The sequence below is a fragment of the Lissotriton helveticus genome, chromosome 1_1 (genome assembly GCF_964261635.1).
Source record: "Lissotriton helveticus chromosome 1_1, aLisHel1.1, whole genome shotgun sequence".
In the NCBI taxonomy this organism is placed as follows: domain Eukaryota; kingdom Metazoa; phylum Chordata; class Amphibia; order Caudata; family Salamandridae; genus Lissotriton; species Lissotriton helveticus.
In genome coordinates, this window is record NC_136057.1 from 2,084,352,851 (window position 1) to 2,084,380,657 (window position 27,807).

General features: G+C 42.6%; 1 protein-coding gene across 1 annotated transcript in view; it reads right to left on the reverse strand.

Moving 5' to 3' along the window:
* Positions 1–27,807, reverse strand: part of DNAI3 (dynein axonemal intermediate chain 3) — a 1,062,540-nt gene that overhangs the window by 912,049 nt on the left and 122,684 nt on the right. Inside the window, exon 2 of the mRNA XM_078645562.1 lies at positions 17,277–17,505. Within this exon, the coding sequence (XP_078501688.1) occupies positions 17,277–17,487 (211 nt within the window). The 5' untranslated portion in view covers positions 17,488–17,505. The remainder of the gene's footprint in view (positions 1–17,276; positions 17,506–27,807) is intronic.

A 27,807-nucleotide genomic window follows, 5' to 3' on the forward strand; every position in this document is an offset into this window, starting at 1 on the left:
CAGGGAAGAAAATTCCCCTGCTATTGTTCATAGACGATACTCTGTTGGAGTCTAAGACCCCAATGGGTCACCAGAAGCTGGTAGATCCTTTTGTGGACTTTTGTGTTGAAAGAGGGTGGACACATACTACATTTAGTGGAACCATCACGCTAGAGGGTATAGAACTCAAGAGTCCCAGAATTTGATTATCTAGGCATACGTTTTACCCATAACATGCATTGGTCCTCCCAGGTGAAGAAGAGTAGTATAAATTTATGCCATCATATATCTGGGATACAGAGACTGTACGGGGTGTCTAAAACCAGGCTGATCTTGCCCGCTCTGAAAGTATATAATGTGAAGGTGGAAGGCAGTGCCCTTTATGGAGCAGAGCTGTGGGGGTTTTCAGGATTATCCAGTTCTGAAAAAATCAAGAACAACTTCTTAAGATCTTTGATTGAGCTCCCGAAGAGCACTCCCTTGTTGCCCTTACGTTGGGATCTGGGTGTAAAACAGATTATCCATTAAGCACAGCTAAGACCAGTCTCATTTTAGAGAATGCTCAAGTTATCACCTGCTCTAGTGGAATACCACAATGTTTGCAAGGAGATAGTCGAATTAGACAAGAACCATAGGATCCACTGGATCATGTTGTTTAGAGAGATACTCTCTGAAATTGGCTTTCAGGAATCCTGGACTGATTATGAGTGTCCCCCAATTCCTTCCAAGGTTGCACTCAAATAATTTTTTTGTGCTTAAAAATGGGCAATTGAGATGAGCAATAGCAGACAGGGAGCTTTAACTGTTGCCTTTTTAAATCTAAAATCCCATAGTATGTGTGAACCATTCTTAAATTATATTTTTATCCCCTTGGCTAGGCAACTGTATTTATTTATTTATTTTTAAATATTATAAAGCGCGACTTCTACCCATGGGTGTCTTGGCGCTATGGCTCAACTTATTGTCTCTGTGGGAACATTATCAGAATCCAAAAGTGTTAAAGTGGAGAGGAAATCATTGGTCGAACAGCCAGGTCTTCAACAGTTTTCTAAATCGAAACAGTGAAGAGATGGATCTAATCGCCAGCGGAAGAGTATTCCAAAGTCTGGCTGCAGTGTTCGTGAAGCATCTGTCTCCCCATGTAACAGTCCTAGTCCGTGGCACCGTTAATTGGTACGAATATTCGGATCTAAGTGGTCTGGTTGGGCGATAGAAGGTGAGCTTCTGTTTAAGAAACTCCGGCCCCAGACGATGTAACGCTTCAAAGGTAAGGCATAAGGTTTTAAATCTGATCCGATTTTTGACCGTTAGCCAGTGGTAATTCCTGATTACTTGCTTAATCGGTTTAAATTTGGGAGTGCCAGACAGCAGCCTTGCCGCTGCATTTTGAATTAGTTGTAATTTGGCAACCACCCCAGATTGAGCATTTGCAAGTAAGCCATTGCAGTAATCCAGGGATGAAAGTACCAGGGAGCTGACCTCCGTTTTCCCAGCATTCTCTGGAAGAAATGGTATAATTTTCCTTAAAAGCCTGAGTTTAAGGAATGCTGAGGATGCTATCTGATTAGCATGGTTTACGAAATTCAGTTTTTCGTCGAAGATTATCCCTAGGTTCCTGACCTTCTGAACGGGGCTTGGTAAGGCTCCAAGTGATGGAGGCCACCAAACTGAAGACCATAGAGGAGACAACCTTCCAAAAATAATCACCTCGGTCTTCTCTGAATTGAGCCTTAAGCAATTCCTGGCCATCCACTCCTTAATTGCCAACATGCCTTCTTGAAACCGAGCCGCCACCTCTTCTTCATCATTAATGATAGCAAGCACCAACTGGGTGTCGTCGTCATATGTGGTAAGGCTCATCCGGTAGTTTTTAATAACCCTAGCTAAGTCCAACACATAGATATTAAAAAGTGTCGGACTTAGGGATGAGCCTTGGGGAACACCACAAGGGAGAGCCAAATCGTCCGATTTAAACGATCCCAGTGTTACGGCCTGCGTTCTACCCGACAAAAAAAGAGGCAAGCAGAGCCCTGGCCATAGAATGGATGCCCAGCTCTCCGACACGGTCAATCAAGATGGAATGATTGACCGTGTCGAAAGCTGCAGATAAATCCAGCAGGACCAATACCACTGTACCCCCTTGGTCTCTAATAGTCCTGATGTCATCAGTGCGGTCTCGGTCCCATGCATTTTCCGAAACCCGAACTGAGAGTCGTCGAGTAAAGAGTTTTGTTCAATATACTCTGACAATTGATTGTTCATTACTCTCTCCGCTACTTTGGCTAAAAAAGGCAGACTGACAATAGGTCTATAGTTTTTCAGCACGTTCTTATCTAGACCAGGCTTTTTAAGGAGCGGTTTTAGTAGTGTATTCTTTAGCCTATCCGGGAAAACCCCTGATTCAAACATCCCATTGCAGACTTGTGTGATGACTTCCCTGATTAAATCAGTTACTGGGGGAAAGATTTTAGGAGGGGAAGGGTCTAGGGCTGAGCCTGTTTTTATAAGTCTGATGATGTCGGCTGTTTGATCCTCCTTTATCTCTCTAAATTGAGCAAGTGAGCAATCACTGTGTTTACTTGAAAAGGTGGATCCGACTTTAGTGGGGTTATCCAACACTGAAAACTCCGAGTAAATGTCGTTTACTTTCGAAAAAAAGAAGTTTGCCAGTGCGTCACAAAACTCCTGTGAAAGAGGTGGGCCGAGGTCTGGTGATTTCCCAGCCAGTGATTTTACCACCTCATATAATTGTCTGCTTGAGTTTTTAGCATTGTCAATTTGTTCCCCAAAATATTTCTTTTTTGCCTCATGGATCATTTGTTTGTAGACAGCCAGTGTTTCTTTATATACCAGTTTACAATTACTATCGTAGGCCTTTCGCCAATTTCTTTCATGGTTCCTACAGACCTGTTTTTGCTTCGTTAGAGTTTCTGAGAACCATGGTGCAGAGGGCACTTTCCTATTTTTAGAGATAGATTTAAGCGTCGCAAGTGCCTCCACCGCACTGCCCAACCAGGCGAAAAACTGATCCACCGCTGTGTTAGGGTCTGCCGAAATAGTGGGACGGGATTTAATTAGCCACGCTCTGAAGGCCCCGTTATAAATGTCCTTCCAGACTCTAAAAATTTCTTGACTTAGAGGGATTAGGTTTATACATGGTACACTCCCTTTGCAGTCTTTCTGAGCAAAATGGAAATCTAAGATAGATAAGAGCCTGGCTTGTCCATCATGCCAGCATCGAGGCGAGAACTTGCGTGCTTTTTTAGAAATGTTGCCCTGCATACACAAAACCTAGGATGTCCTGATGTCTCCTTATCTGTAAGCTATTGGGGACAAGGCAATGTCTAGTAGTGCTAAGACTCTTGTGAGCAGAGACAAAAGAATCTATTGGTTGCTCAGTAACGAAATATCTTCAATGAAGCTGGAGTATTAGGGCAAAGCTGCTCAAGCATGAGTCAGTCATTGGAGATGCACCCTAGAACTATACTTATGGAAAATTAAAGATTGAATGTGGAAGACTAAGAGGTTTGGAGATGTACAAATGTTAAATCGTACTTCATGTACAATAAACTAGATAATATAAAGAAATTGTTTTAGCTTGGAACAAGAAAGATATGTTTGCTATATATTGTTGATCTTTGTACTTCGAAAAGGTTTTATATCTGGCATGTCATGTATTTTGGTTATTGGTTTAACTTGATTGTTCTACTTTTATGGTTTATATACCGAATAAAGTTGATTGAAGATGATCAAAAGGTATTTGTACTTTGTACTTCGAAAAGGTTTTATATCTGGCATGTCATGTATTTCGGTTATTGGTTTAACTTGATTGTTCTACTTTTATGGTTTATATACCGAATAAAGTTGATTGAAGATGATCAAAAGGTATTTCCATCAGCCATATGTATAATTACAAATTTCTACGTAGTATTGATAAGTGTGTGTAATAAGAAAATAAGTTCACCAATCACCATTACTGCCACAATTTAGGAACATCCTCAAGTCCTGGCTCTTCGACTGATTTACAGAGCCCTCAGACCCCAAGCGCCTTTAGACCCTTATGGGAGAGTACTCATGCTTTAGAACAACCCTGATTGATTGATGGAAGTTATTAACCTGTAACTATAGTTAACCAGTATTGGTATCTTTCATAGATTCACATGATTGAATCATTCCCTGTAATCGAAGTGGACGTTCCACGATCCCGCAATAAGCAGTACATAACATTAGCATAGGCTATAATGGAAATTAAACACTCACTTTAATAACTTATCCATATAATATAAATGGAACCCAACTCCAGCCAATCAGGCGTTAGCACCCTCTGGCAAACTCCCCACAGAGGCTGATTCCCTCAGATTTTCAAGCACTGGTGGGGAAGAATTCCTGTAACAATAAGGGGAGCCTCTAAAGGGAGGAGGGTGGGTCGCATGTGAATCTATGAAAGATATCAATACTGGAAAACTACAGTTACAGTTAAATAACATATTTTCTTCTCCAGTATTCACAGGCTTGAATCAGAGATGCAAGCAGTTACAGTATTTGCACAATCCTTATGCTTATAACGGATGGTGGATATAAACACTCCTCAGAGAAACATCTATATACACAAACCAATATGTGTATATATATATATATATATATATATTTATATATATATATATATATATATTTCAAAAATCGATGTCAAACGACAAAGAAGCTGTGCACTTGGGCTTTTTGCATGAATTTCATTTATTCCAGCTTACTCCCAGAATCAGAAAACGCTAACACGCGCGTTCCGGCCGCCTGGCCTTCATCAGTGTATCCATATATACATATATAAATCTGTATACACATTAAGCAAACACATGTAATCACAAAAAAGACTCAACCTATAGAAATAAATGGTGTAGCACTGCCTGTCCAGCAGCTGCATCATTGTGCTGTACCGATTCCAGAAAATAGGGCTGTGTGAAAGTATGCACATTCTTCCAAGTCGCTGCATGGCATATCTTCTCAAGAATCACTCCAGCAAATAAAGCAGTCTAGTTAGAGATCGCTCTACTGGAATGCACCTTGACTTAAGCCATCAATTGCCAGCCTTTGAATGACAGAACTGAATGGCGAGTGAGAGCCATTGGGCGATGGTAGCCTTTGTGACTGGGGCACCTTTACGAGTATTTCCATATGTTTTTTTTTGTTTTTTGTATTAGTGTCTAGAAAGAAAAACCTAAAGCTCTGGTGAGCAAAAGACGCAAAATAATATTCTCTAATATTTGGGAGGGACAGCCCTCCTTGTGTTGATGAAAGATGTAAAGTGCTATGTGCGAGCCTAGGAGTCTTTCTGGCCCAGAGAAATGAGGAAATCAGGGCATCCACTTTTTTAAAGAAGGAGACCTGTATTTCCATATGTTATCAACAGTTGGTCAGTCCTACTGATCGGTTTTGTGGAATCCACATAGAAGTTTAGACATCTTTTGATGTCTAATATATACAGGGAAAGGCTCCTTAATTGTAAATGCCTGTATTTCACTCACTCTCCGGGCTGATGTTAATGTCAGCAGTAATGCTACTTTCCATGACAGGAATTCGAGGTCCACTTTGTGCATTGGTTCAAATGGACTTTTCATTAACTGTGTTAACACTACATTCAGCTGCCATGCAGGAGGAGGAGCCTTTATTGGAGAAAAACTCTGACAAATTGCTTAATGGTCCTATTAGACCACAAAGACAGAGAAGATGAAAAGCATCTATATCTTGAACTTTCAGCGAGTTGTACTTTAACTGATGCATGGGACAATCCTGATTTTACTAGTGAAAAATTGTAAGGTAGTATTTGTTCTTATGATGCTTAAAGAGGATACACACTCATCTTCTGACACAGTAGACAAACATTTCCATTTCAATCTGTATGTTTTTGTAGTGGTGTCCGATTGGCCAAAGCAAGAATGTTTGATTGGATTTTATTTAAATTCGGTAAAGTGCAGCGTGTGCCCAAAGGCATCTTGGCACTGCCTATCGTATGAATCAGCCCAGAGGAAGTCTAGAAGGGGAGAGTAAGCAACCAAGTTTTAAGTGACTTTCTAAAAACAAGGTAGTTAAATTGATTCCTCATGTGCTGGCATATGATTCCAGAGATAGGAGGTGGGGTAGGAGAAGCTTCTACCTCCCCAAGAGGTTTTGTGAATAACAGGGACAGACGCTTTCTTAGCTGTGGCTGAGCAAAGCAAACTATTTGGAGTATACCAAGAAATTTGTTTTTAAGGAAATCAGGATCATGCTGTTAAAGTGATTTATGCGCTATACAGAGCGCCTTAAAAGCTACTTTTTTATGGGTAGCCAGTGAAGTTCTTCCCTGGCTTTGAAGACTGGTTTAAACTTATTGATCTTTTTTAAAACATGGACTGCAGCATTTTGCAGTCTCTGAAGTCTTCTCAAAACACCCTGCTGGGCTCCAACATAGAGGGCCTTGTAGTTTTCTAACTTTGATAATGCAAGAGAAGGTACCACTGTTTTCTGCAAGTCGAATGGTAGGAAAGGGATAATTTTACACGAGGAGGTAAGATGTTTAGTTTGATCTCTAAAAGAGAGTTAAGAATCGAAAATTATTCCCATATTCCTCGCTTTGGCTACTGGTCCGAAAAGAGAACCATGGAATTGCGGCCACCAGCTTTTATTCCAAAAGGAGGCATCTCATCCAAACAGAAGATCCTCTGTCTTTTCAGAATTTAATTTAAGACAGTGTGAACTCATCCAGTTGAAAATTGCACTCATGCATTTGTTTAATCGAGAAGCCACCTCTTCTGCATCATTGTTTATGGGGACGATAATTTGGGTGTCTTCCAGGTAGAAAAGTGTACAGAAGCTGTACGCCCTTATCAGTCTCATAAGGAGAGCCACATATATATTAAATAATGTGAGGCTTAACTAAGACCCTTGCGGACACCACAGGGCAGAGTGAAAGGCTTTGGAACTGAAATTTCCCATATTGACAGTTTGCTCCCTATCAACCAGAAAGGAGCAGAGTAGCTTGAAGTTGGAGCTTTGGACACCTATCTCCATCCATCGATGTTTCAAAATCTCATGACTTACTGTGTCAAAGGCTGCAGGTAGGCCTGCAAGGACCACCGCAGCCTTACCTCTATAGTACAATATGTCCCTGACCTCCTCTGAAACTGCAACCAACGCAGTTTCAGTACTATTCTATGGGCTTTCCTAAAGCCGAACTAGGCATTATCCAGAATGCTGTTCTGGTCCCAGAATGTAGAGAGCAAGATGTTTAGATGTCTTTCTAGTACTTCCGCTAGAAAGGGAAGTCTCGATTTCGGATGTTAGTTCTTATCTTCTACCAGGTCAAGAGACGCCTTTTTTTTAAGTGGCAGAATGGAGGCCTTTCTTCACTCTCTTTTTCATGCGTTCAATGCAATCTTGCGGTATATTTAGATCTGTAAATTCATGGAATTCAGGAGCCATGCAGATAAGGGAAGAGAGGTATGGTCTGGATGAAGGATCTTGGTTTATCGTTAACAGAGTTTTGGATGGTTTCAGGTGACAACAGGAGTAGCTCCGTGAACCACTGTCTGCGCCATCTGGAAGATATCAGTATTATACAACACTGTTCTGTCTTCATCTTGCTGAGGAGCCTTGGTATAAGAGGTATTAGGGAAAAGGTGAGTGATTTGATCGAAAATGCATTCCCCCATTACTCTGGATGTGGATGGCACTTGCATAAAAGGATTAGTTACTTACCTGTAATTCTAGTTCTCTTCCAGGGGTATGCTCATCAAAGTCATAAGCACTGAATAGTCCCGCCCACGTGCAGGACCCCGGAGCATCACCAAAAATATATGCATTTAAATAAATATATATATATGTATTTGGTCCTGACCTAGGTCACCTACAAGAGGATATGTTGTCTCTGAATAGAACTCGTTTAGTCATCTAGCCCCACAAAATTAGGGTCTTCTCACTCGTGAGATTTGAATTAATTTACTCTGCTACCTTACAGCAAATGCTTTCTATCATTGTATTTTAATGTTCTTGTTTTGTAATAATAACCGTATGTTATGACAGAAATGAACGTATATTCTTTATGTTCGGCCACAGGTATATGAATAGAGAAAGTTAAGAGAAAATGAACTCATGCTGCAATTGAAGACCAGCAGAACCTTCTTGCAAGTCTGTTCTGATATCAGCTTTACATGTGATTAGCTGGCCACCATTTGGCTCCAATATTCTACTCTAGAGAGGATATAAGTCCTGATACTAATGCCCACTGGGCCTTTGTTTTTTTCATTTAAGCATGTCGGGTACATATGTACATTTATTATTTCTTTGTGGGATTGCTTCTTCATGGTTACTTTATTGCCCACTTGGGCACAATAGAAAGTAAGTTTTCACGTGATTTCTTATCTTTTGAAGTAAGTGTTCGGACTTAAGGCTTTATGATGGCATCATTTTACACAGCCTTTTTGAGCCGTATTATGGAATTCCTTAGTAATTTGTTTATTATTTTTTGCTATCTGCCTACCGACTGTTTAGGCATTGACATTGAATGAACTTGTCAAGTTTAATTTCGCCCACTGGGGCTAGACTGTATTTGGCAGAAACTCAGAGCCTACAACTACCATAAGGCAGAGTCATAAATGCTCTGGGTGTCGATAAAGTTACATTGTTAACACACATGTACATAAATATGCAGCTAAAGCCCAAAATGAAGCTCAAATATGCCAATATTGCATTGCATTTTTCATTTAAAATAAATCATATATAACAACATTTCCATGAGATAGAGAAATGTACTCCTAACTTGTTTGAACAAAGCCTTTATTTTCAAGTAAAAAGGCAAAGTGATAGCAGGCAGATTAGCCCAGAAGTCTTCATATAGAATACTCATTAAAAAAAAACTGGTTAACAAACTGGTGCCGTGCCATTAAGACCTCCAGGACCTCCAGGCTCCAATCATGCCCCACAGGTGACAGTTAGGCAAGTTCTTTGGAGGAATTTTTTCTTTAGCTTCTTTGCTTAATATGGTGAGGGCTTCCTTCCAAAGTAATTGAAGACGAGGTAGGTGCACTGTTTGGTGGAGTGATAGGCGGTCTCTCGATGAATTCCAGAGTATGACCGTAGGTGATGAGGTCTAATACCCATCTGTCTGTTATTTGCTGCCATAGGAGGGAAAAGTTGGACATCTTTGCATCCACAGATTGCACAGTATTGGGAGTAACCGGCATTTGAAGGAGGTCACTGTTTTCTACTAGTGTCTCTTCACTGGGAGATCTGCATTCGCCTAGGCACCTACTTGATAAATGTGGTCACACGGATTGTACGATAGGACTGTTGCTTGTAGGCCAGCCTATACTCTTGCAGGTATGGTTGATATTGTTCAAAACATTTTTAACATCCTCTGTAGGATGTAAAAGCCCTTCCTTGTGCACCTCCAAATGACACTTTCTGAAATTGCAGAGTAACCAGCGAATTTGCAATGTCATATCTGCTTTAATGGCCAGCGAGGCGTCATCCACGTGCTTTCCAATGAGGGCTTCACCATCATAAGAAACGTCTGAAAGTTTAATCTGCACTTCAGGCAGGAAAGACTTTGCCTTCAACCCCACCACTGTTGTCTTAAAAACTGCAGCTCCTGCCAGCTGGCAAAATCTAGCAGAGGCTATATACATAGCACAATAAATGAGCTCTGATGATGTTCTTTACCCCTTTTCTAGGATTCTCTTTACTTCTGCTCTTTTATTCTCAGGCATGAGGTCTATGAAAGCACTAATGTCAGACCACATTTGCTGGTCAAACCGACCCAATATGGCCAAGGAATTGGCAGCATGAACCGGACTACTGACATAGATGAGAAACTTTTACCGATGTTGACCAGGGGCCTGCCCTCCATATTGGGTCGAGCAGAGAAAGGTGTGGATGGATTTTTGAACCGGTGCTGAGCCTCCTGGAAGATAAGTATGTCTGGCTTGGGGTGCCCTACTAGACAAGGAGGTGAATCTTCTGTCACCTTGGACGTTTTGTCAATCCGCTGGATTATTCATGATTAAGGCTCCCTGTTTTCCGTTTTTACAAATTTTTACAGATAAATACAGACAGAAAACAATGTATGTTGTGTCTGCATTTATTTTTTTAAGTGGATAAATACAGAAAATTGTGCTGCTTTTAAGTGACTCTCCGAGCTGTCTCATGAATTATAGCCCAACAGTTGAGCAGATGGACAGCATGAGAAATTAAAAAATTAGGATGACATTTCTTTAAATAATGGCATGTGTCAATTTACATTTGTGGTATAATGCTAGCATTTTCCAGTGGATGTATTTTTATGTTATATTTGGCAGCCTAAATAGCTAAAACATGACAGACATCAAAGTATGAGTGCACGTCTATCAGTTAAATAAATATGGAAATGCACCATTTTACAACTTCATTTATACGCAAAACACAAAATAAATGTAGATAAATACAGATAAAATGGGCAACAAATAAATATGGATAAATACAGACAGAAATGTTTAAAAAAGAAATACCATAAAACCGGGACCCCTGTACATGATCTTTCTGCCTTCTTCCAGATGTAATCCACTATCGGGATTGCTTGCACAGATATTTTGGCAGGCTCTTTGAAACTGTAAAGAAAACAGACTACAAAACTGTGATTTGCAGTTAAAATCTTTTTGGTGCTCTCTCCATCAGGTTATGGAAACCCCCAATGTCATCCAGAGGGGAATCCACCAGTTGTGCAGTAAGTGGCAATGGAGTAGGGATTACATAGTCATTCCATTCATTTCGTATAGACAGATTATCAGTTATTTCCCCCTCCTCTTTGTCATCATCCTATGACAAGGGATGATGATGATCACTAGGAGGTGCCGCAATGTTAGATGCAGGAGTCATCCTGGGGGCAAGGGTGGTGGAACAAGCCTCAGTGTTCTCAGAGACAGAGGCAGAGGTGGAGCGCTAGGCTATTTTGGTGTTGGTTGTTCAGTGGGTTCTGGAAACCTTTTATAGTAGTCTTGCAACATCCCTTGGAGGTGTTGAAACAGGATCAAAGGAACCTGCACCATATCTTCTTGTGAAGGAGATTGGCCATAATGATGGAAATGCTCCCTGTGCTTGGACCTTTCAGTGTATCTCGCCTGCTGAGGATCATAATGTTCATCATAATACTGGTCACCATCCTCATCCTGATATTTGACGTGCAGCTCAAAAAGGCTGTGGGCTGTACCGAGCCTGCCATTATCATCTGACTATTCAACATCAAGAAGGTGACTTGGAGGCAGACAAGATACTTTGCTTGGGGAAGTATGCTCAGGATGAATGTTTTTGCCCTTGTACTCTCATCAATGGTATCGTCAACTAGTCCATAGATGTAATTTGCAGTTGTGAGGGCTTTTTCGTGACCGTCAACATCTACAAAGTTATCTTTATCGAGGGGACCCCGACTGCGGTGTCAGCATCCACTGTTGTTCATGAGCTGTCGACTGAGTTTTCGTCGATGATACCTTCACAGACATGATTGACACTGACAAGGAAATGGATGTTCTAATGTAACCGTCGTCAACGTCGATGTTGACGTTACTGTAGTTATTGCCGTTGATGCTGGTGTTCTAGACGGCGAGATTATCAAAGCAATCTTAGGCTCCATCTTTGACGGTGCTGAGAAGGACATCTTAGGATGCACTACACACTTAGGAGATAGAGTGGTGGGCTCCAACCTTACAGTTTCTGAGGAGAGTTTGTTTTCACCTTTTGGGAACTGTCTCTGATAGATTCATGGTGAGTCTTTTTTAAGGCCTTTATAGATCCTCTGATGTTCCCTGTTCACGAGATCTTTCCATCTTGTGAGGTATTGAAGAGATGTCACTGTCTTCTCCCTCAGAAAGAGGAGACTTTCAGATTTAAGTTTTTGAAGCCTCCCTTCCCTATCCCTTAGGGTCTTAGTAGAAATGGTACGACAGATCTTGTAGCCTTTTACCTTGTTTGCAGGGTGGAAGCCGTAGATGGAGTCCTTGTTGGGGGTCTTCAGGATTAAATCTTTTCTTCCCATAGGTACCACATGACCTGAAAAGGCCTTTCATAGATGACTCTGTCATGTTAGTAGTAAATGATAAATCTTTTCCAAACTGGTAGACGAAAAACTGAGCAGAGCGCTGAAAGACTCCCTTCCCACATTTGCTGTAGAAAATCTGAGGGAACCAGCCTTTGTGGGGAGTATTCCAGAAGGTGTTGTCACCTGATTGGCTGGAGCTCGGCTCCTTTTAAATGATATGGATAAGTTATTAGAGTGAGTTTTTCATTTCCATTATAGCCTATAGTACTGTTATGTATTGCTTACTCTGGTATTGTGGGATTCTCACTTTGACAACGGGGAATGATTCAAGCATGTGAATCTATGAAAGATCCAATACTGGAGAAATGTACTTTTCCTTTTCCTAAAGAAAAAGCACAGACTGGTCAATCATTTGATGAGTGTTATTATTGCGTGCCAGTAAATTGTGATTACTAGCCACTTCACTTGCCGTGAGTAGGCAGTAGAGGGCAAATGTGGACCCCTTACTTCTGCAGGTCAAACAACTAATGGCCCATTTCCTCATAATGGCAGTCAAAAGAACAAATTGGCGGCGTTTCAGCCCCTTACAACAATTTCATTGGGGTCTTCATAAGGTCCAATTACAGAAGCAATCCTGACACAAAAAATCAATATAGAAAAGTATTCTAAAACTAAAGGAATCACCAGATTACTGAAAGCGATTAACTGTATATGGCTAGGGACAGTTGTGGGGAAACTCTTCAAACTTTGAGCATGCCTCCTAGTATCAGACTACTCATTCAGAGAAATTTCATTCTCGCAAATGTCAAAGATGCCTGTTACCAGATCTGCACTGAGCATTACCATTTACTGCATCCCAAGCAGTGTCCATTGGGCTGGTAGTGCATGACTCAGAATTGGCTAATATATAGAAGTGAAGTTGCTTGACTGAAAATTCTATGATTGATGAGATATTTAACAGACACATCTCATTAAGGTAAATAATAACCAAATTGTTTATGAATGGTATTTAAGGTGTAATAAGTTGCTGATGTCATTAATGTTTACAGAGCCATTACATTTCTTAAGCAGCGCAATGCCAGTAAAACAATCATTGGTAATGCATTGGTTTCGCCTATGTAGTGAATAAAGAGCTGTTTTCATCAATAATCGTCAGGAGGAAGGAAAGAGCTCCCTGACAGATAACACAGGAGTGGAGAGGATATGGCGCAGCGGCCAGCGCTGCTGACTTGAGAGCTGGGGGTCCCAATTCGAGTCTCAGTGGTGCTGCGCAACATCCTGTGGTCCTATGCAAATCACTTAATCTCTCGGGGTGATAAATTGTTATATAAAAATGCTGCAAGAGTGAAATGTAGTTCCACCAAAGTGGATGTTAACAGTATTTCGGAAGCGGTCAGTGACTACTATTGACCCCCGCAGTTTGGTCGAAATACCTCATGACTATCGAATCTAAATTATCTCTCAACTCCCACCGTACAGCCAACCCTTAGGGACCGTAACATATTTGGCAATGGAGAGCAACACCCCAATTTGACACCCTCCGCTTCCCTTCCCCACATCCTTAATGATGGCCACAGATGAACACACCCCTTTCTTTCCTCCTACTCCCCCTCTTCCCCTCTTCCCTCCTCCCCCTCGTCCATAACTCACGTTGTAGACCTACCTCTACACCAGTGCACAGGCATGAGACCCTCCACCTGCCTGAACTTGAGATTAAATTACACCCTACTTCCCTCTCATGCAGGGCCACATATTGCGCACCATGTCCCTTGCACTTAAATTCTTCACATTACCAGTCATTTTCAAGTGAAGAGGTTGGCGGATATATATTTGTCACTTTAAAGACACTTTTGTGCAGGCCTGATGGACTTCACTCTTCATTTTAGTTCCATAAGTTCCTGTAAAGGGCTCAGTGGCATACAACCTTACAGCCTTGATCACAACACCAATAAGAGATAAACCACCTCTAATTGGGACACACATACATTCTGCATTATTCAATAATCTTCAATGTCTCAAAATGTTCAGTGAAGCTCTGGAAATAATAATCCACACTTAGAGATGACCTTGCAACATAGAATGTATTTATACTCCTGCATTACAACTATTTAATATGGGCACGTGTCTGCATATCCACTGGATGATTACCTGTTGTGGACAGGTGGTTTGGCCTTTCTCACACATTTTTTTGAAACAGGATTTGCCTTTAAGCCTCAACCTACTTTCAAACATACGTCTGCAACCCACATTGAAGGCACTGAGCTTTTATCTTGTTTAACATGAAGTAATACGTGCACCTCAAACTTTAAGGACTTGTAAACAGCACACCACATACTTTTCAACATACACAATCATGCTTACCTCCAGGGCTAACACTAGTTCAATGTTATGAGCCCACACATGTACACTTAGTAACACTAATCTGCATATGAAAATGGTGTAATAGGTGATGTCATTTGAGATGTCATCAGTGACGTCATCAATTATGTAATTTAACATGTAATGTCCCGGTGCCCTCAATTTTGTTTAGGCCCATGGGGGAAGTCCCAGGACCTCGGTGACCCCTGCCAGCTCTCTGCAAGTGACCCTAAAGGCCACTCAGGATCTAGAAACGAACACGTTTTTTTATTAACGGGTGCACTGGTGCCCACCCGAGGCACCCCATAGCATTTTTAATGCTGGAGGCTGCGGGGGGGCCTCAGGGCCCCATTGCCCCTGCTGGCTCCCTTGCCAGCACCATACTTGGTGCTGGTGGGAGTCAGCTGCATTATTTCACTCCCGCCCAGTAAAGAGAAGTATTTTTCGTTGCTACTCTCCAGGAGAGAACAAAGTTCCTTCTCCTGCCATGGAGAGTGCAGGCAGGGTATACATAGTAGATACAAGTATCACCACTACCTCATCTACTCTTAACCTAGCCTGGTTCTGGAATGTTCCATTTTAATCAGTAGATCTACTGAAAAGTGTTTATTTCATGCTCCAGTTGAAATGAAGGGCTTCTGCTTTCCTGAACTTCATGGCATTTTCCTCCTCTCTCCTATGATGGACCCCTTCCCTGCATTTGAGCGTACCCTTAGACATGGTGCAGAAAAAGTCATATTCCTCCATAGAATAAGATTTTGGGAGACAAACCATGTATGAGGCATAAGCATTCTTCTCACCTTTTTTCCACCACACAGTGGACATTTGAAAAAGAGGGACAGCAACGCTGAGAAAAAGACACATCTGGAAAAATATCTAAATCCAAGTGAAAATCCTGTAAAGCACTTCTGCGTTTCAAGGGTGTTGAGAGTTTCTCAGTGGACTGATGGGATATAGAAACGGGTTGCTTCTTAAAGGACGAGTGTCACATTTTAGCTTCTGACTCATACTTACCTAGGATCATTTCTTACATTTTTTATCCATGTTGTCATTTACATAAAAACAGCAAAGTCAGCTTTATACAGTATTGTTGTATAGTCCTTTTAGATTTGTTTGGGTAGTAAAGTAAACTAAATATAGAGTACTCAGCCAAAGACATGATGCAGTTATTTATCTACCTAGAAAGATTCCCAGTTATTTCTGTCTCTAAATAACGAGATCCCGCCCACAGGCAGGTCTATTCAAGTGTATATTTCTACCAATGAAGAACGTACAATGAACAGCAACATAATCTCTTCAGCTTGTCAACTAAAATGCTTTTGTATATCATGGCATATCCAAAGCAACAGTAGGGGGGTCTTCCGATTGAGAATATGATTTATGTTTCAAAAAGTCGACTTAGATGATATGACTGTCTTATTAATCCTGATCTTGGCAATTTTTTCTTAATCAGCCTGTGGTACGTGACGTTAAAGCTCAACTTGTAAGTACCAGCAGTGATGTCAGTGACCATAATATAATGCTAGTGGCCATGATACCAATGACTGTGTGGTCAGTAGTCCTGGTCTCAGCGCACTGACGTTGATCATGACATCAGTTCCCACATGTTAGTGCTGAAGATGTCAACCATGGCCATTATGGTTGTGACACTGATGAAGACATCATTGTCCAGGTTATCAACCATCTCAAGCATGGCGCCAACAGAAACACATCAACCATGATGTCCAAAACCAAGACATTGGACGTGAGATCAGCATGATGTCACAGGCAGTGATATCCAGTCTTGAATTGTATTCATGCCTAATTGTACTTTGAATATGCAGTTATGTTTTTCTTTGAGTTTCTTCTATGTGTGGACAGGTTGAAAAAAAAGTTGTTGCACCTCAACCTTTAAGAAAAAAAAAATAAAAAAAAATACTGCCTCTGCTGTTCTCAGGACTCTCAATGCTGGAGTATCACAAACGGATTCACCAACAAATTAGCCCCTGCTGCCAAAATAAAAGGTCAGAAAGCAGAGCTATCTGGTAGTCAAAAGCAACTGGCACCTATTATGCTCCTTTTCATTTTCAGCCTACCTTTTCAAGCTGCTGACGTCTGTGCTACATTGAGCTGCATAAAATATTATAAACTGATGACCAGTCATTTGTTCCGGTGCCGACTTCCCTCTATTATGACGCAGAGGAGTGAGATCCAAGCCCTTAACATACACATCAGGGCTCTTGAATACATTTACTAGTGTCTACTTCTGCCATTCAGATTTAGGGCTTTGGTCATCATTATCCACCTAGTGGAAAACTAACCATCTTAAATTTTAAGACAGTTGTCAGTCTATTAGGACTTGATGCGCCACTGAGAACTAAGGGCTGTTTTGTACACTTGCAGTTTAATGGTTGTCTTTTATCTGCTTTAAAAGAATCTAAATGATATGTGTCATTCCTCTGTTCAACTAGGAGCTTGCATCACTCCTTCCGGACTAATTATTGAGCAGAAAGTAAATACACATTTAAAGGACGGATATCACATGTTTATCAAAATAAAATATGTAAAAGCAAAATATGTCCACTTTAGTTTAATACTGAAATATGTGCAGATTTATTTATAAAGGGAAGGCAGAAAAGCTAGCTACGGTCGGCCCCATCATGTGGGTTTTAAAGAACACAAATGAAGTATCACACAAGGAATTAACTTCAAAAGACAGATTCATGGACAGATAAACATTTTAAACATATGATTACAATGTTTCTCTTCAGAAAGAATTTTCCTGAATGGCGGAACTTCGACAACAGCCCATGGCCAATGAACCTTGTAGTTTGACGCAATTTTAGGTAAGTGAAAAGTTCTTGTACATGTTGCAAACGTCATTTACAACTACCAGTTGATTATATAGTTATTTTCTTACATGTTGCCTTCGGTTTTCGTTTCCCACTTCCAGGGGATTTTTTCTCTTTGCTTTTCGGCCTCTTAGTCTTCGCTGAACCCTTCGCACTTCTACCACTTCTACGTGTAGGTGGTGAAGTGGGTGGTGGCGAAGCGGGTGGTGGTGAAGCGGGTGGTAGCAACGCGGATGGCGAAGCTGCAGGCCCCTGTGTTTCTTCTTTGTCGCTAGACATTTTTTTCCAGATTCAAGCCTGAAAAGATACGTTTTAGAAGATCATCAAGTTTTGTAATATGTATGTTAAATATACGCAAGCATACACCGTCTCTTACAAGTCATGTCATTATAGTATGGTAACATTTAGGAAAGGTAGGTGCTGGACCAGAGGTTGTTAGGAACTGTACATGGGAGCCACCTCTGGAAAAAACCTTTGTGGATAGCAGTATGTTTTCTACTTTGGCATCAAATATATAAATGTAGACTCAAATGTTCACTAATCTGGCGAGGATTTACTTTGTTGCCTTCATTGTAAAACCAGCTTTGTTCACGATGCCCCACATTCCATGAAAAATGCTGCACGTCGGCCAAATAAAAAAAACCTGCACACAATATTTATAAACAATGTATTTAATGAAGGAGGCAGTTGTATTTTTGTGGTAAGAAACGTATCACAGCAATTGCATGAGTGTCACTTCACCAAAAAGCCTGGGGTAGCGGAAGTGACATCACATACCCTTTGACCTTCATGACATCACAGGAAGTGACAGCACATGACCCTTGAATCTGATCATTTATCCAGAAAGGCATGTCACATGACCCTAACAACACTCTCACTCTCTTAGACCCCCTTACCCTCCTATTTATACTCATACACTGCATTCACTCTAATTCTCACTCATACTCACACTTATTGACACTCAGGACCAGGTTTACTAATGCTTTGCACTGAGTTTGCATCACTTTTGGGATACACACCCAGTGCAAAGTGTTAGCATAGGATTTACTATCCAATGCAAATACTCATTTTTGTTAGATAGTATCACAAAATTGTGCAACCACCGATAGGCTTTGATGCAAATCCCTATCTACAAACAGAGTATCTGAATTAAGCAGAACACTCCTACCCAGTCAAAAGATCAGGGCTTGATCCATCACCGTTTTTTAGCTCACTGCACCATCCCAGTTCAGAACCTGGCTACATGCAAATTAGTCTGACCCTGGCCCAGTGCATCATAGGAACAGGGCAGACCAAACTACCAAGCCAAATCTTTACTGGAAAGGAAACAAGCTTCCGGGGACCGGTTTCTGGCATTACAGCCGTCTTCGGCCCGGCTTGCTTGAATCCTGATGGTGCAGTGAGCAAGGGACTCACATCTGAGCATACCCTTCCACACTTGTGGTGGCCAAAACGATTCAAAAAGGGGGGTGGTGATGGACAGAGTATCTGAATTAAGCAGAACACTCCTACCCAGTCAAAAGATCAGGGCTTGATCCATCACCGTTTTTTTAGCTCACTGCACCATCCCAGTTCAGAACCTGGCTACATGCAAATTAGTCTGACCCTGGCCCAGTGCATCATGGGAACAGGGCAGACCAAACTACCAAGCCAATTCTTTACTGGAAAGGAAACAAGCTTCCAGGGACCGGTTTCTGGCATTACAGCCGTCTTCGGCCCGGCTTGCTTGAATCCTGATGGTGCAGTGAGCAAGGGACTCACATTTGAGCATACCCTTCTACACTTGTGGTGGCCAAAACGATTCAAAAAGGGGGGTGGTGATGGACAGAGTATCTGAATTAAGCAGAACACTCCTATCCAGTCACCAGAAACCGGTCCCCGGAAGCTTGTTTCCTTTCCAGTGAAGAATTGGCTTGGTAGTTTGGTCTGCCCTGTTCCCATGATGCACTGGGCCAGGGACAGACTAATTTGCATATAGCCAGATTCTGAACTGGGATGGTGCAGTGAGCTAAAAAACGGTGATGGATCAAGCCCTAACTGTTGACTGGGTAGCAGTGTTCTGATTAACTCAGATACTCTGTCCATCACCACCCCCTTTTTGTAATTATTTTGGCCACTATGAGTGTGGAAGGGTATGCTCAGACATGAGTCCCTTGCTCATTGCACCATCAGGATTCAAACAAGCCGGGCCGAAGACGGCTGTAATGCCAGAAACCGGTCCCCGGAAGCTTGTTTCCTTTCCAGAGAAGAATTGGCTTGGTAGTTTGGTCTGCCCTGTTCCCATGATGCACTGGGCCAGGGACAGACTAATTTGCATATAGCCAGGTTCTGAACTGGGATGGTGCAGTGAGCTAAAAAACGGTGATGCATCAAGCCCTGATCTGTTGACTGGGTAGGAGTGTTCTGATTAACTCAGATACTCTGTCCATCACCACCCCCTTTTTGTAATTATTTTGGCCACTATGAGTGTGGAAGGGTATGCTCAGACATGAGTCCCTTGCTCATTGCACCATCAGGATTCAAGCAAGCCGGGCCGAAGACGGCTGTAATGCCAGAAACCGGTCCCCGGAAGCTTGTTTCCTTTCCAGTGAAGAATTGGCTTGGTAGTTTGGTCTGCCCTGTTCCCATGATGCACTGGGCCAGGGACAGACTAATTTGCATATAGCCAGGTTCTGAACTGGGATGGTGCAGTGAGCTAAAAAACGGTGATGGATCAAGCCCTGATCTGTTGACTGGGTAGGAGTGTTCTGATTAACTCAGATACTCTGTCCATCACCACCCCCTTTTTGTAATTATTTTGGCCACTATGAGTGTGGAAGGGTATGCCCAGATATGAGTCCCTTGCTCATTGCACCATCAGGATTCAAGCAAGCCGGGCCGAAGACGGCTGTAATGCCAGAAACCGGTCCCCGGAAGCTTGTTTCCTTTCCAGTGAAGAATTGGCTTGGTAGTTTGGTCTGCCCTGTTCCCATGATGCACTGGGCCAGGGACAGACTAATTTGCATATAGCCAGGTTCTGAACTGGGATGATGCAGTGAGCTAAAAAACGGTGATGGATCAAGCCCTGAACTGTTGACTGGGTAGGAGTGTTCTGATTAACTCAGATACTCTGTCCATCACAACCCCCTTTTTGTAATTATTTTGGCCACTATGAGTGTGGAAGGGTATGCTCAGACATGAGTCCCTTGCTCATTGCACCATCAGGATTCAAGCAAGCCGGGCCGAAGACGGCTGTAATGCCAGAAACCGGTCCCCGGAAGCTTGTTTCCTTTCCAGTGAAGAATTGGCTTGGTAGTTTGGTCTGCCCTGTTCCCATGATGCACTGGGCCAGGGACAGACTAATTTGCATATAGCCAGGTTCTGAACTGGGATGGTGCAGTGAGCTAAAAAACGGTGATGGATCAAGCCCTGATCTGTTGACTGGGTAGGAGTGTTCTGATTAACTCAGATACTCTGTCCATCACCACCCCCTTTTTGTAATTATTTTGGCCACTATGAGTGTGGAAGGGTATGCTCAGACATGAGACCCTTGCTCATTGCACCATCAGGATTCAAGCAAGCCGGGCCGAAGACGGCTGTAATGCCAGAAACCGGTCCCCGGAAGCTTGTTTCCTTTCCAGTGAAGAATTGGCTTGGTAGTTTGGTCTGCCCTGTTCCCATGATGCACTGGGCCAGGGACAGACTAATTTGCATATAGCCAGGTTCTGAACTGGGATGGTGCAGTGAGCTAAAAAACGGTGATGGATCAAGCCCTGATCTGTTGACTGGGTAGGAGTGTTCTGATTAACTCAGATACTCTGTCCATCACCACCCCCTTTTTGTAATTATTGAAGCAAGAGATGCAGCAGGAATGCAGCAATAGATCATGCAACTGGAGGAACTCAACAAAAACAAACTATAGTAGGGTTTCAGCAATGAGTGTAACATGAACTGAAGCAGAAGATGCAGTACATTGAAGAAGGAGCAGTAGTAGATACAGCGAGAGGCAGAGCTGCAGCTGGGTGTGTTGTGCCAAGAACTACACATGGGGTGTTAGCAATAGATGTTGCAAGAAGAGGAGCAGGAGCTGCATCACAAATCTCAAAAATAAGAAATACTGCAGGTGTGCATGGAGAGATACTCTCTATGAATTAATGAAAGGGCATTTGTAAGCAATCATCATGGTCATGGTCATAAAACTGTCAGAGAAGAGGAGTGGAACTCCCGGGGAGGATGCGTCTTGCAACTGGAAAATAACAAGGAAAGGACCGTCTTTATGTGACAGGCTCTGGGAGGAATGAGAGCTTTTCACCTGTAGTTCTAGCATTTATCTCTATTGAGCAAGGCAGACAAAGACTGCAGTATTTATGGTAGATCGCAAAATGAAGCTACCAGCACCCCTTGCTCCATTTTTATGACAAGAAACAGATGTTCTTCTTTTGAATACTGCTGTGAATGTTACCAATGCGTTGTGTGCTGTTTCTGGATGCACTGCTTGTGCATTGCAGTGCTGGGAAGGAAAGGTTTGATGACAGCACGAGGGTTCTGCAGCTAGCAGTAGTGACACAAGGCCCAGTGGGGACCGAGTTTTGAACCTCATCCCAGGAAGACTGTTCAAAGGTCAATCCAATTCGTGCAAAAAGCTGTACCTCCCTGCTGAAAACGGAATTAATTTACTTTTTATCTAATTGTAATTTGGAGCCGTAGCCTTTGTGAATGGGATGAGAGCTGCCTGGCACCCTGAAGTTCATATTAATAGTCACGGATGAAAATCAAAGCAGACTGCAAGCCCGAGTCCCGCTGCTCGTCCCCTCTCCCTCCTCCCTCCACCCGGCAGGCGGCACTTGCCCCCCCTGCCCCTCCAACATGTCTTCGGGCTGCAGCCCTGGAAGAGACCTCTAGCCCGCCGCCGCCCCGTTCGCAGGACACAAGGCTGAGATCACATGATCTCTGAAAGAATGTATACCAATTTTTCACATCTGAAAAAAAATTAGGTGACGTGCCATGTTTTGCCTCCGAAAACATCATTTTAATGATGTTTCTAGCAACAAAAGTTACAGTTCAATAATATCATGGGCACTTCGGTATATAAAGACTACTGTGAAAATATAATATCTGGCATTCGAGAATTACTGTTTTGCAAGTGCCTTTCAAACTGACATCGCTGCACGTGTTTTCGCAGATGTAGCCTCTGTTCCAATACTGGCAGGCGCAGCTCGCCCGCCCTGTTATTGCTGTGCCTCGTGGGACCCTCTTCAGAAGTCACAAACAGGTATGTGCGGTCAAGACAGAGGGAAACAAAAGTTTAATAATATGTGTGTTCATTCCTCTACGCTAGCCTTCCTCTGTCTGACCAAAGAGACCAAGGGCCATATGTATCAAGCTAATTAGCATTTGCAAAGGCTTTGCGAATGCTAATTTGACAAATGGTATGTATCAAACATGTTTGATGCAAAATAAGGAATAGCAAAATTAGCAATTCCTTATTTTGCGATTGCACTTAAAATCGCAAATTTTGCGATTCCTTAAATGCAATGTATCAAACAAAAAATATTCAAAAAATGCCATCAAGGATTCGCAATTTGCAAATTCTTTTCAAAAAGCTTTTTTCCAAAAAACAAAAGGTGCCATGTGACGCCCATACATGCCCTTAGGGCATGTATGTGCGCCATAAGCCCCCAAATGTCTTTTACAGGGGTGCAGCAGGCTGTTCTTGAGACACCCCTGCACCCTTGAAGAAATTCCTAATTTGCGATTAGCTAAGTGCTAATCGCAAATTGCACCTTCATTCTTATGGGCCTCCTGGCCCATAGAAATGAATGGGTAATTTGCGATTAGCAATTTGCTAATCGCAAATTAGGAATGGTAAGGAATCGCTATTTAATAGCGATTTTGTACATACATACCGTTTTGCAAATTCCAAATAGCGATTCCTTAAAATTCGCTATTTGGAATTCGCAAAACGGAAGTATGATACATATGGCCCCAGGTGACGTGACATGCTGCAATACGTTCATCCTGCATTCAGGCCCTGGGTAGGGCCTCAAATAGATGCAAAATATTTATTGCCTACACACGACCAGACGCTATCGTTCCCATATCGTGCGCGGCGCCCCTTGCTACTGATAACGGCGCACCAGGGCGCCGCTGCGCACAGTTTGGGAACCACAGGCATAGGGAGAGAAACATTGCACCATATTTTAGCAGATATGGAACATTTTTTCTCTCTTCCTTTGGCGCAAGGCAGCACAGTATTTTTGGGGCAGTGTTCCCTTGGGTCAAAGAAAAATAAATCTGGGCTGCAGTCTCTAACAATCTCACTCACCACCTGTCACTGACTCTCACTCACTATTTCTCACACACATGCTTTCACATAAACACACGCTCTCTCTCAAAAAAACACACTCCATGCAAGCACACAAGCAGTCTACATTTCTACCTACCACAGCTGCCACCAAAGGTCCAGTTCCATTTAAGTCCGCTCAATTTTTATTTCAATAATAGTGAATGATATAAAATTATTCCCTATTGCACACAAAGGGAAACTGGGCTGAAAATAAAGAATGTAGAACCGCTCCTGTACTCTTAGCACTGATTTTGCCACGGGAAACAGCCTTTACACCGCAACTGTTACAACGCATGCATTTTCCCTGGATGCTGTTGCAATGAAAAAGGTGTGTAGCAGTGGGTAGAAGGTGCTGGATTTAACTCCAACACCTTCCCTACTGTTGCACAAACTGGTGAGGGAATAGAAAATGAATCTATTCCAACTTCCAGCGCTCCAAAGCTCCCCCGACAGCAAGTCGGGGTAAAGTTTGGCGTTGCAACGGCATGCAGGGTAATGGCATGCGTTGTAACGTCACATTACCTTTTGCCACCTCTGAGGCAAAAGGTCGCAAAGGCAGTGCCTCTAAATGACGTTCATGGACAATTGGTTCCCTATATCTGGCTTGTAGACTGTTCAGAGAGCAGACCCAACCTACCCTAACAGTATGTCTGTCACCATGGCTGAGAGACCACAGTTATTCTATCCGGAGGTATCGTCCAACCTGAGGAGTTATTATTAAGCTCTTAACATTACCACATCAGACTTTTTCATTACGCCTGCAGCGTCTAGACACTTTCTTTGTGAGGTGTCTCCTTTTATCTTGGAAGGATTGACTGCCCCCGCCTACCATCTATCTGGACAAACCCCATGTGTGGGCTGCACTTTTGAAGTCATTACGCATCTTGTATCTCCATATTTTGTCTACTTTCTCATGACTTGGCTGCTTTCTGGCATTCGTTCCAGGCAATCTTTAACTCCTTTGCTTGCACACAAACTTGTCGCCCTGAGGAAGGTGTGACCCGAAGCAGGGTCTGACACCGAAACGCGTGTCGGCGCTGGAGCCCCTGTGATTATTTTGCTTGCAATGGTATTTTTGAGAAAAAAACTGAATTTGGACAGTATCAGTGCTATAGAATGATAATCAACTCTAACTGGATCCTCCACAGCATCTGATATTGTTTTATGTCTCTTTGTAATTCTGTGTTTGTACTATAAGATTGTGTTTTTCACTATTCATGTATTGTTCTTTGATGGAATGTCTGAGTATGTTTGAGTCTGTGGCTGCCTGTTTGTTTGCAAGTGTGTGTGTGTGTGTGTGCAACATAGAATGTGTGCAATAGTCTGTGAACATTTTCACTTTTCATGTCTTTTCTATCATGTTGATGAAATTGTTTAAATAAATATGATATCCTTCATCCACAAACGTTTTGTACCATTAATGTGATAGGTACCCGATGTAGGACTGTTTTTGATACATCATTGACGTATTGCACTACATAAAGAAATCATAGGCAGAGTACCTCCTTTGATTGTTCTCTAAATAGAAAAAAAGACATGTGCAATTGTTCTGCCTTTCAGAGGATCGGAAACTGATATCCCGCGATCAAGGCATCCCCACAGATCTCAGGATGAGGCTACATGGAGATGGCAGAAGCAGCAACGAAAGTCCATACATACCAAATTCCCTCATCTTTGTAACATCCGAGCAAAGACTGTTGTTTCGGTTAGTGAGAATACTGCTTTAACAAGCATTGGCAAAGCCAATAGGTATGTCTTTACCGTGGCCAGGCATGTGAGAATGTAATAGTCCTCTGGGTGGGAACAAATATCACTTTATGTACATTTTTAAAAGTAAAGTAATGATAGATTAGGTAGACAGCTGTGCCATCAACACAGATCCAAGGCAGTGCTTTTTATTCATCAGAGTGCCGAGTCAATATTGCATCTAAATGACTATCTGCTAATAGCCGGCCTGATATTACCGCATACTAAAACGAGCAGCGGACGGACACTAGGGGAGAATCAACAGATGCCAGATTCCAAGGGCAGACTTACATGATGCCTAGGTGGTGCGCTGATGCAAAATGGTGGTGGTGAATGATGTTTGGTTCTCAGGTGGTGACACCATATGGTGTGGATCGGAGGTACGTTGTGGATTGTGGAGGTGAAATATGTTGTTTGGTGTGTAATTATGCTGTGTGCATTGGAAATGTGTGGAGGTGAATTGTGTGGCCTGGAACTGTGGTGTTGAGTGAAATTATGTGGCGTGTAATTATGTGGCACTGAGTGGTAATATGTGGAGTGAATTTATGTTTAATTGAGAAGAGTGTAATTATGTGACATATAATTATATGGCATTGAGTGGTATTGTGTGGAGTGTATATTGCATTCAGTAGAGTGTAATTCTCTGGTGTGTAAATATATGGCACTGAGTGGTTTTATTTGGAGTGTATGTTGCATTGAGTGCAGTGTAATTTTGTAGCATATAATAATGTGGCACTGAGTGGTCTTGTGTGGAGTGTATGTTGCATTGAGTAGAGTAAGTATGTGGCATGTAATTATGTGACACTGAGTGGTATTAATGGTATACTTGTATGTACTTATTTGAGACACAGAAAAATTATGAAAACACGTTCTTTTTAGCATTTTAAAGTCTTATTCATAATTGTTCATGACATTTTGGACTGATTTACACCTATTGGTGGCTCCTTTGGAGCTTTGGCTCTTGGAGCCAAACCAAAGACTTGGCTCGGCTCTCCCCAAGGCAGCTTGTGTCTCCCTCAGCCCTGTCATAAGCTGCCCCTCATGTTGAATCTGCAGAGTCAATAATAACACAGCCCCTCCCCGTGCCCACACCATAATCTGTACTGCATACAGCTCCCTGCATTCTGTGCAATCCAATCACACCCTGAACAATACACAGACAGGCCTCTGCCTTTTCATCACAATCTATTCAACACACAACACTTACAACCTCTGTACTCCCTTCACCACACAGTCACTGCAGCTCCCTTCCCAATCCACACAGCACACAGCCACTGCAGCTCCCGTCACAATCCACACAGCCCTTGCAGCGCCCATCACAATCCATACAACACACAGCCACTGCAGCCTCCATCACAATCCATACAACACACAGCCACTGCAGCTCCCATCACAATCCACACACAGCCCCTGCAGCTCCCACCAAAATCCATACAACACATAGCATCTGCAGCCAGTTTTCACCACCGCAACATGCATCCGGCAGCCACATGACTAACTGTGCACAATACAGACCCTGCGGCCTCTGCAGTCTCCTTTAGCTGTTTGGATTTACCGTTAAGCAATGTTGTATAGCGCGCTGCTTTGCAATAGGACTTTAGACAGCATGGGGGGAGAGGGTTGGTAGTGGTAACAATAAGAGGGAGAAGCGTGAGAAACAATGCACTGCAGATAGTTTTAAGTGAAAGAAGACAGGTGGGGGTTGTTTAAAGAAGACTGCGCAGCGGGAGGGTTAAAAAGAACGGCGTGATGTTGGTGTGTGGGAGGTTATCACCACAGAGACCAGGATTAGGGCAGAGCTGCTTACAGGTGAGGTCAGCACTATGTAGTGCAGTGGGCAATAGATGTCCCGCAGCCTGTCCCTGAGATGGAGCAGGGTGAGGTGGTGGATGTGCGCTAAAAATTGCGTGGTAAAGTTACAACATGGTTAAAACCTTGTTGTAAAGGCAGTTTCCCGTCGCAGCCTCGCCTTGCGAGGGAGCAGTGTTTACTGGGCACCTGACAGCAGATGATGCAAATGACCAGGCTGTGGCGGGGTGGGTGGAGACCCTCAGTTTGCAGCAGGAGTACCTCCTCGTCCCTCCCCTGATGTGCAGGCACAGGCTGCCCAGATCCGTCTCAGCACCGCAATTCAACAAGTAGTACATAATATCTGATAGCCATATTATATTCCTCACATTTTTACAAGTACAGGATCATTAAACTAACGTATTTTGCAATAACATAACATTCCAGAGTCATTATGTCCCATTGATCGTTAGAATTTTATCAGAATTCTCAATGTCCAAGTATCCCAACTGATTTAGAATGAACTGCACGTTAGTGCTGCTCTGCTGGTCAGGGACACGGGACACGATCATGCAACTAATTGCTGTATTTGGTGCAATCTATTTTGAATTGTACGACAACTCCTGTGGACGAAGAGGCTTCTTCAAATTGGTGGTGACACAGATAAGAGAATAGGCGAGTGTGAAACAAACAGGCGGCTCGGCTGTTGGAAAGATAACGACACCGCTGCGTACTGCAGG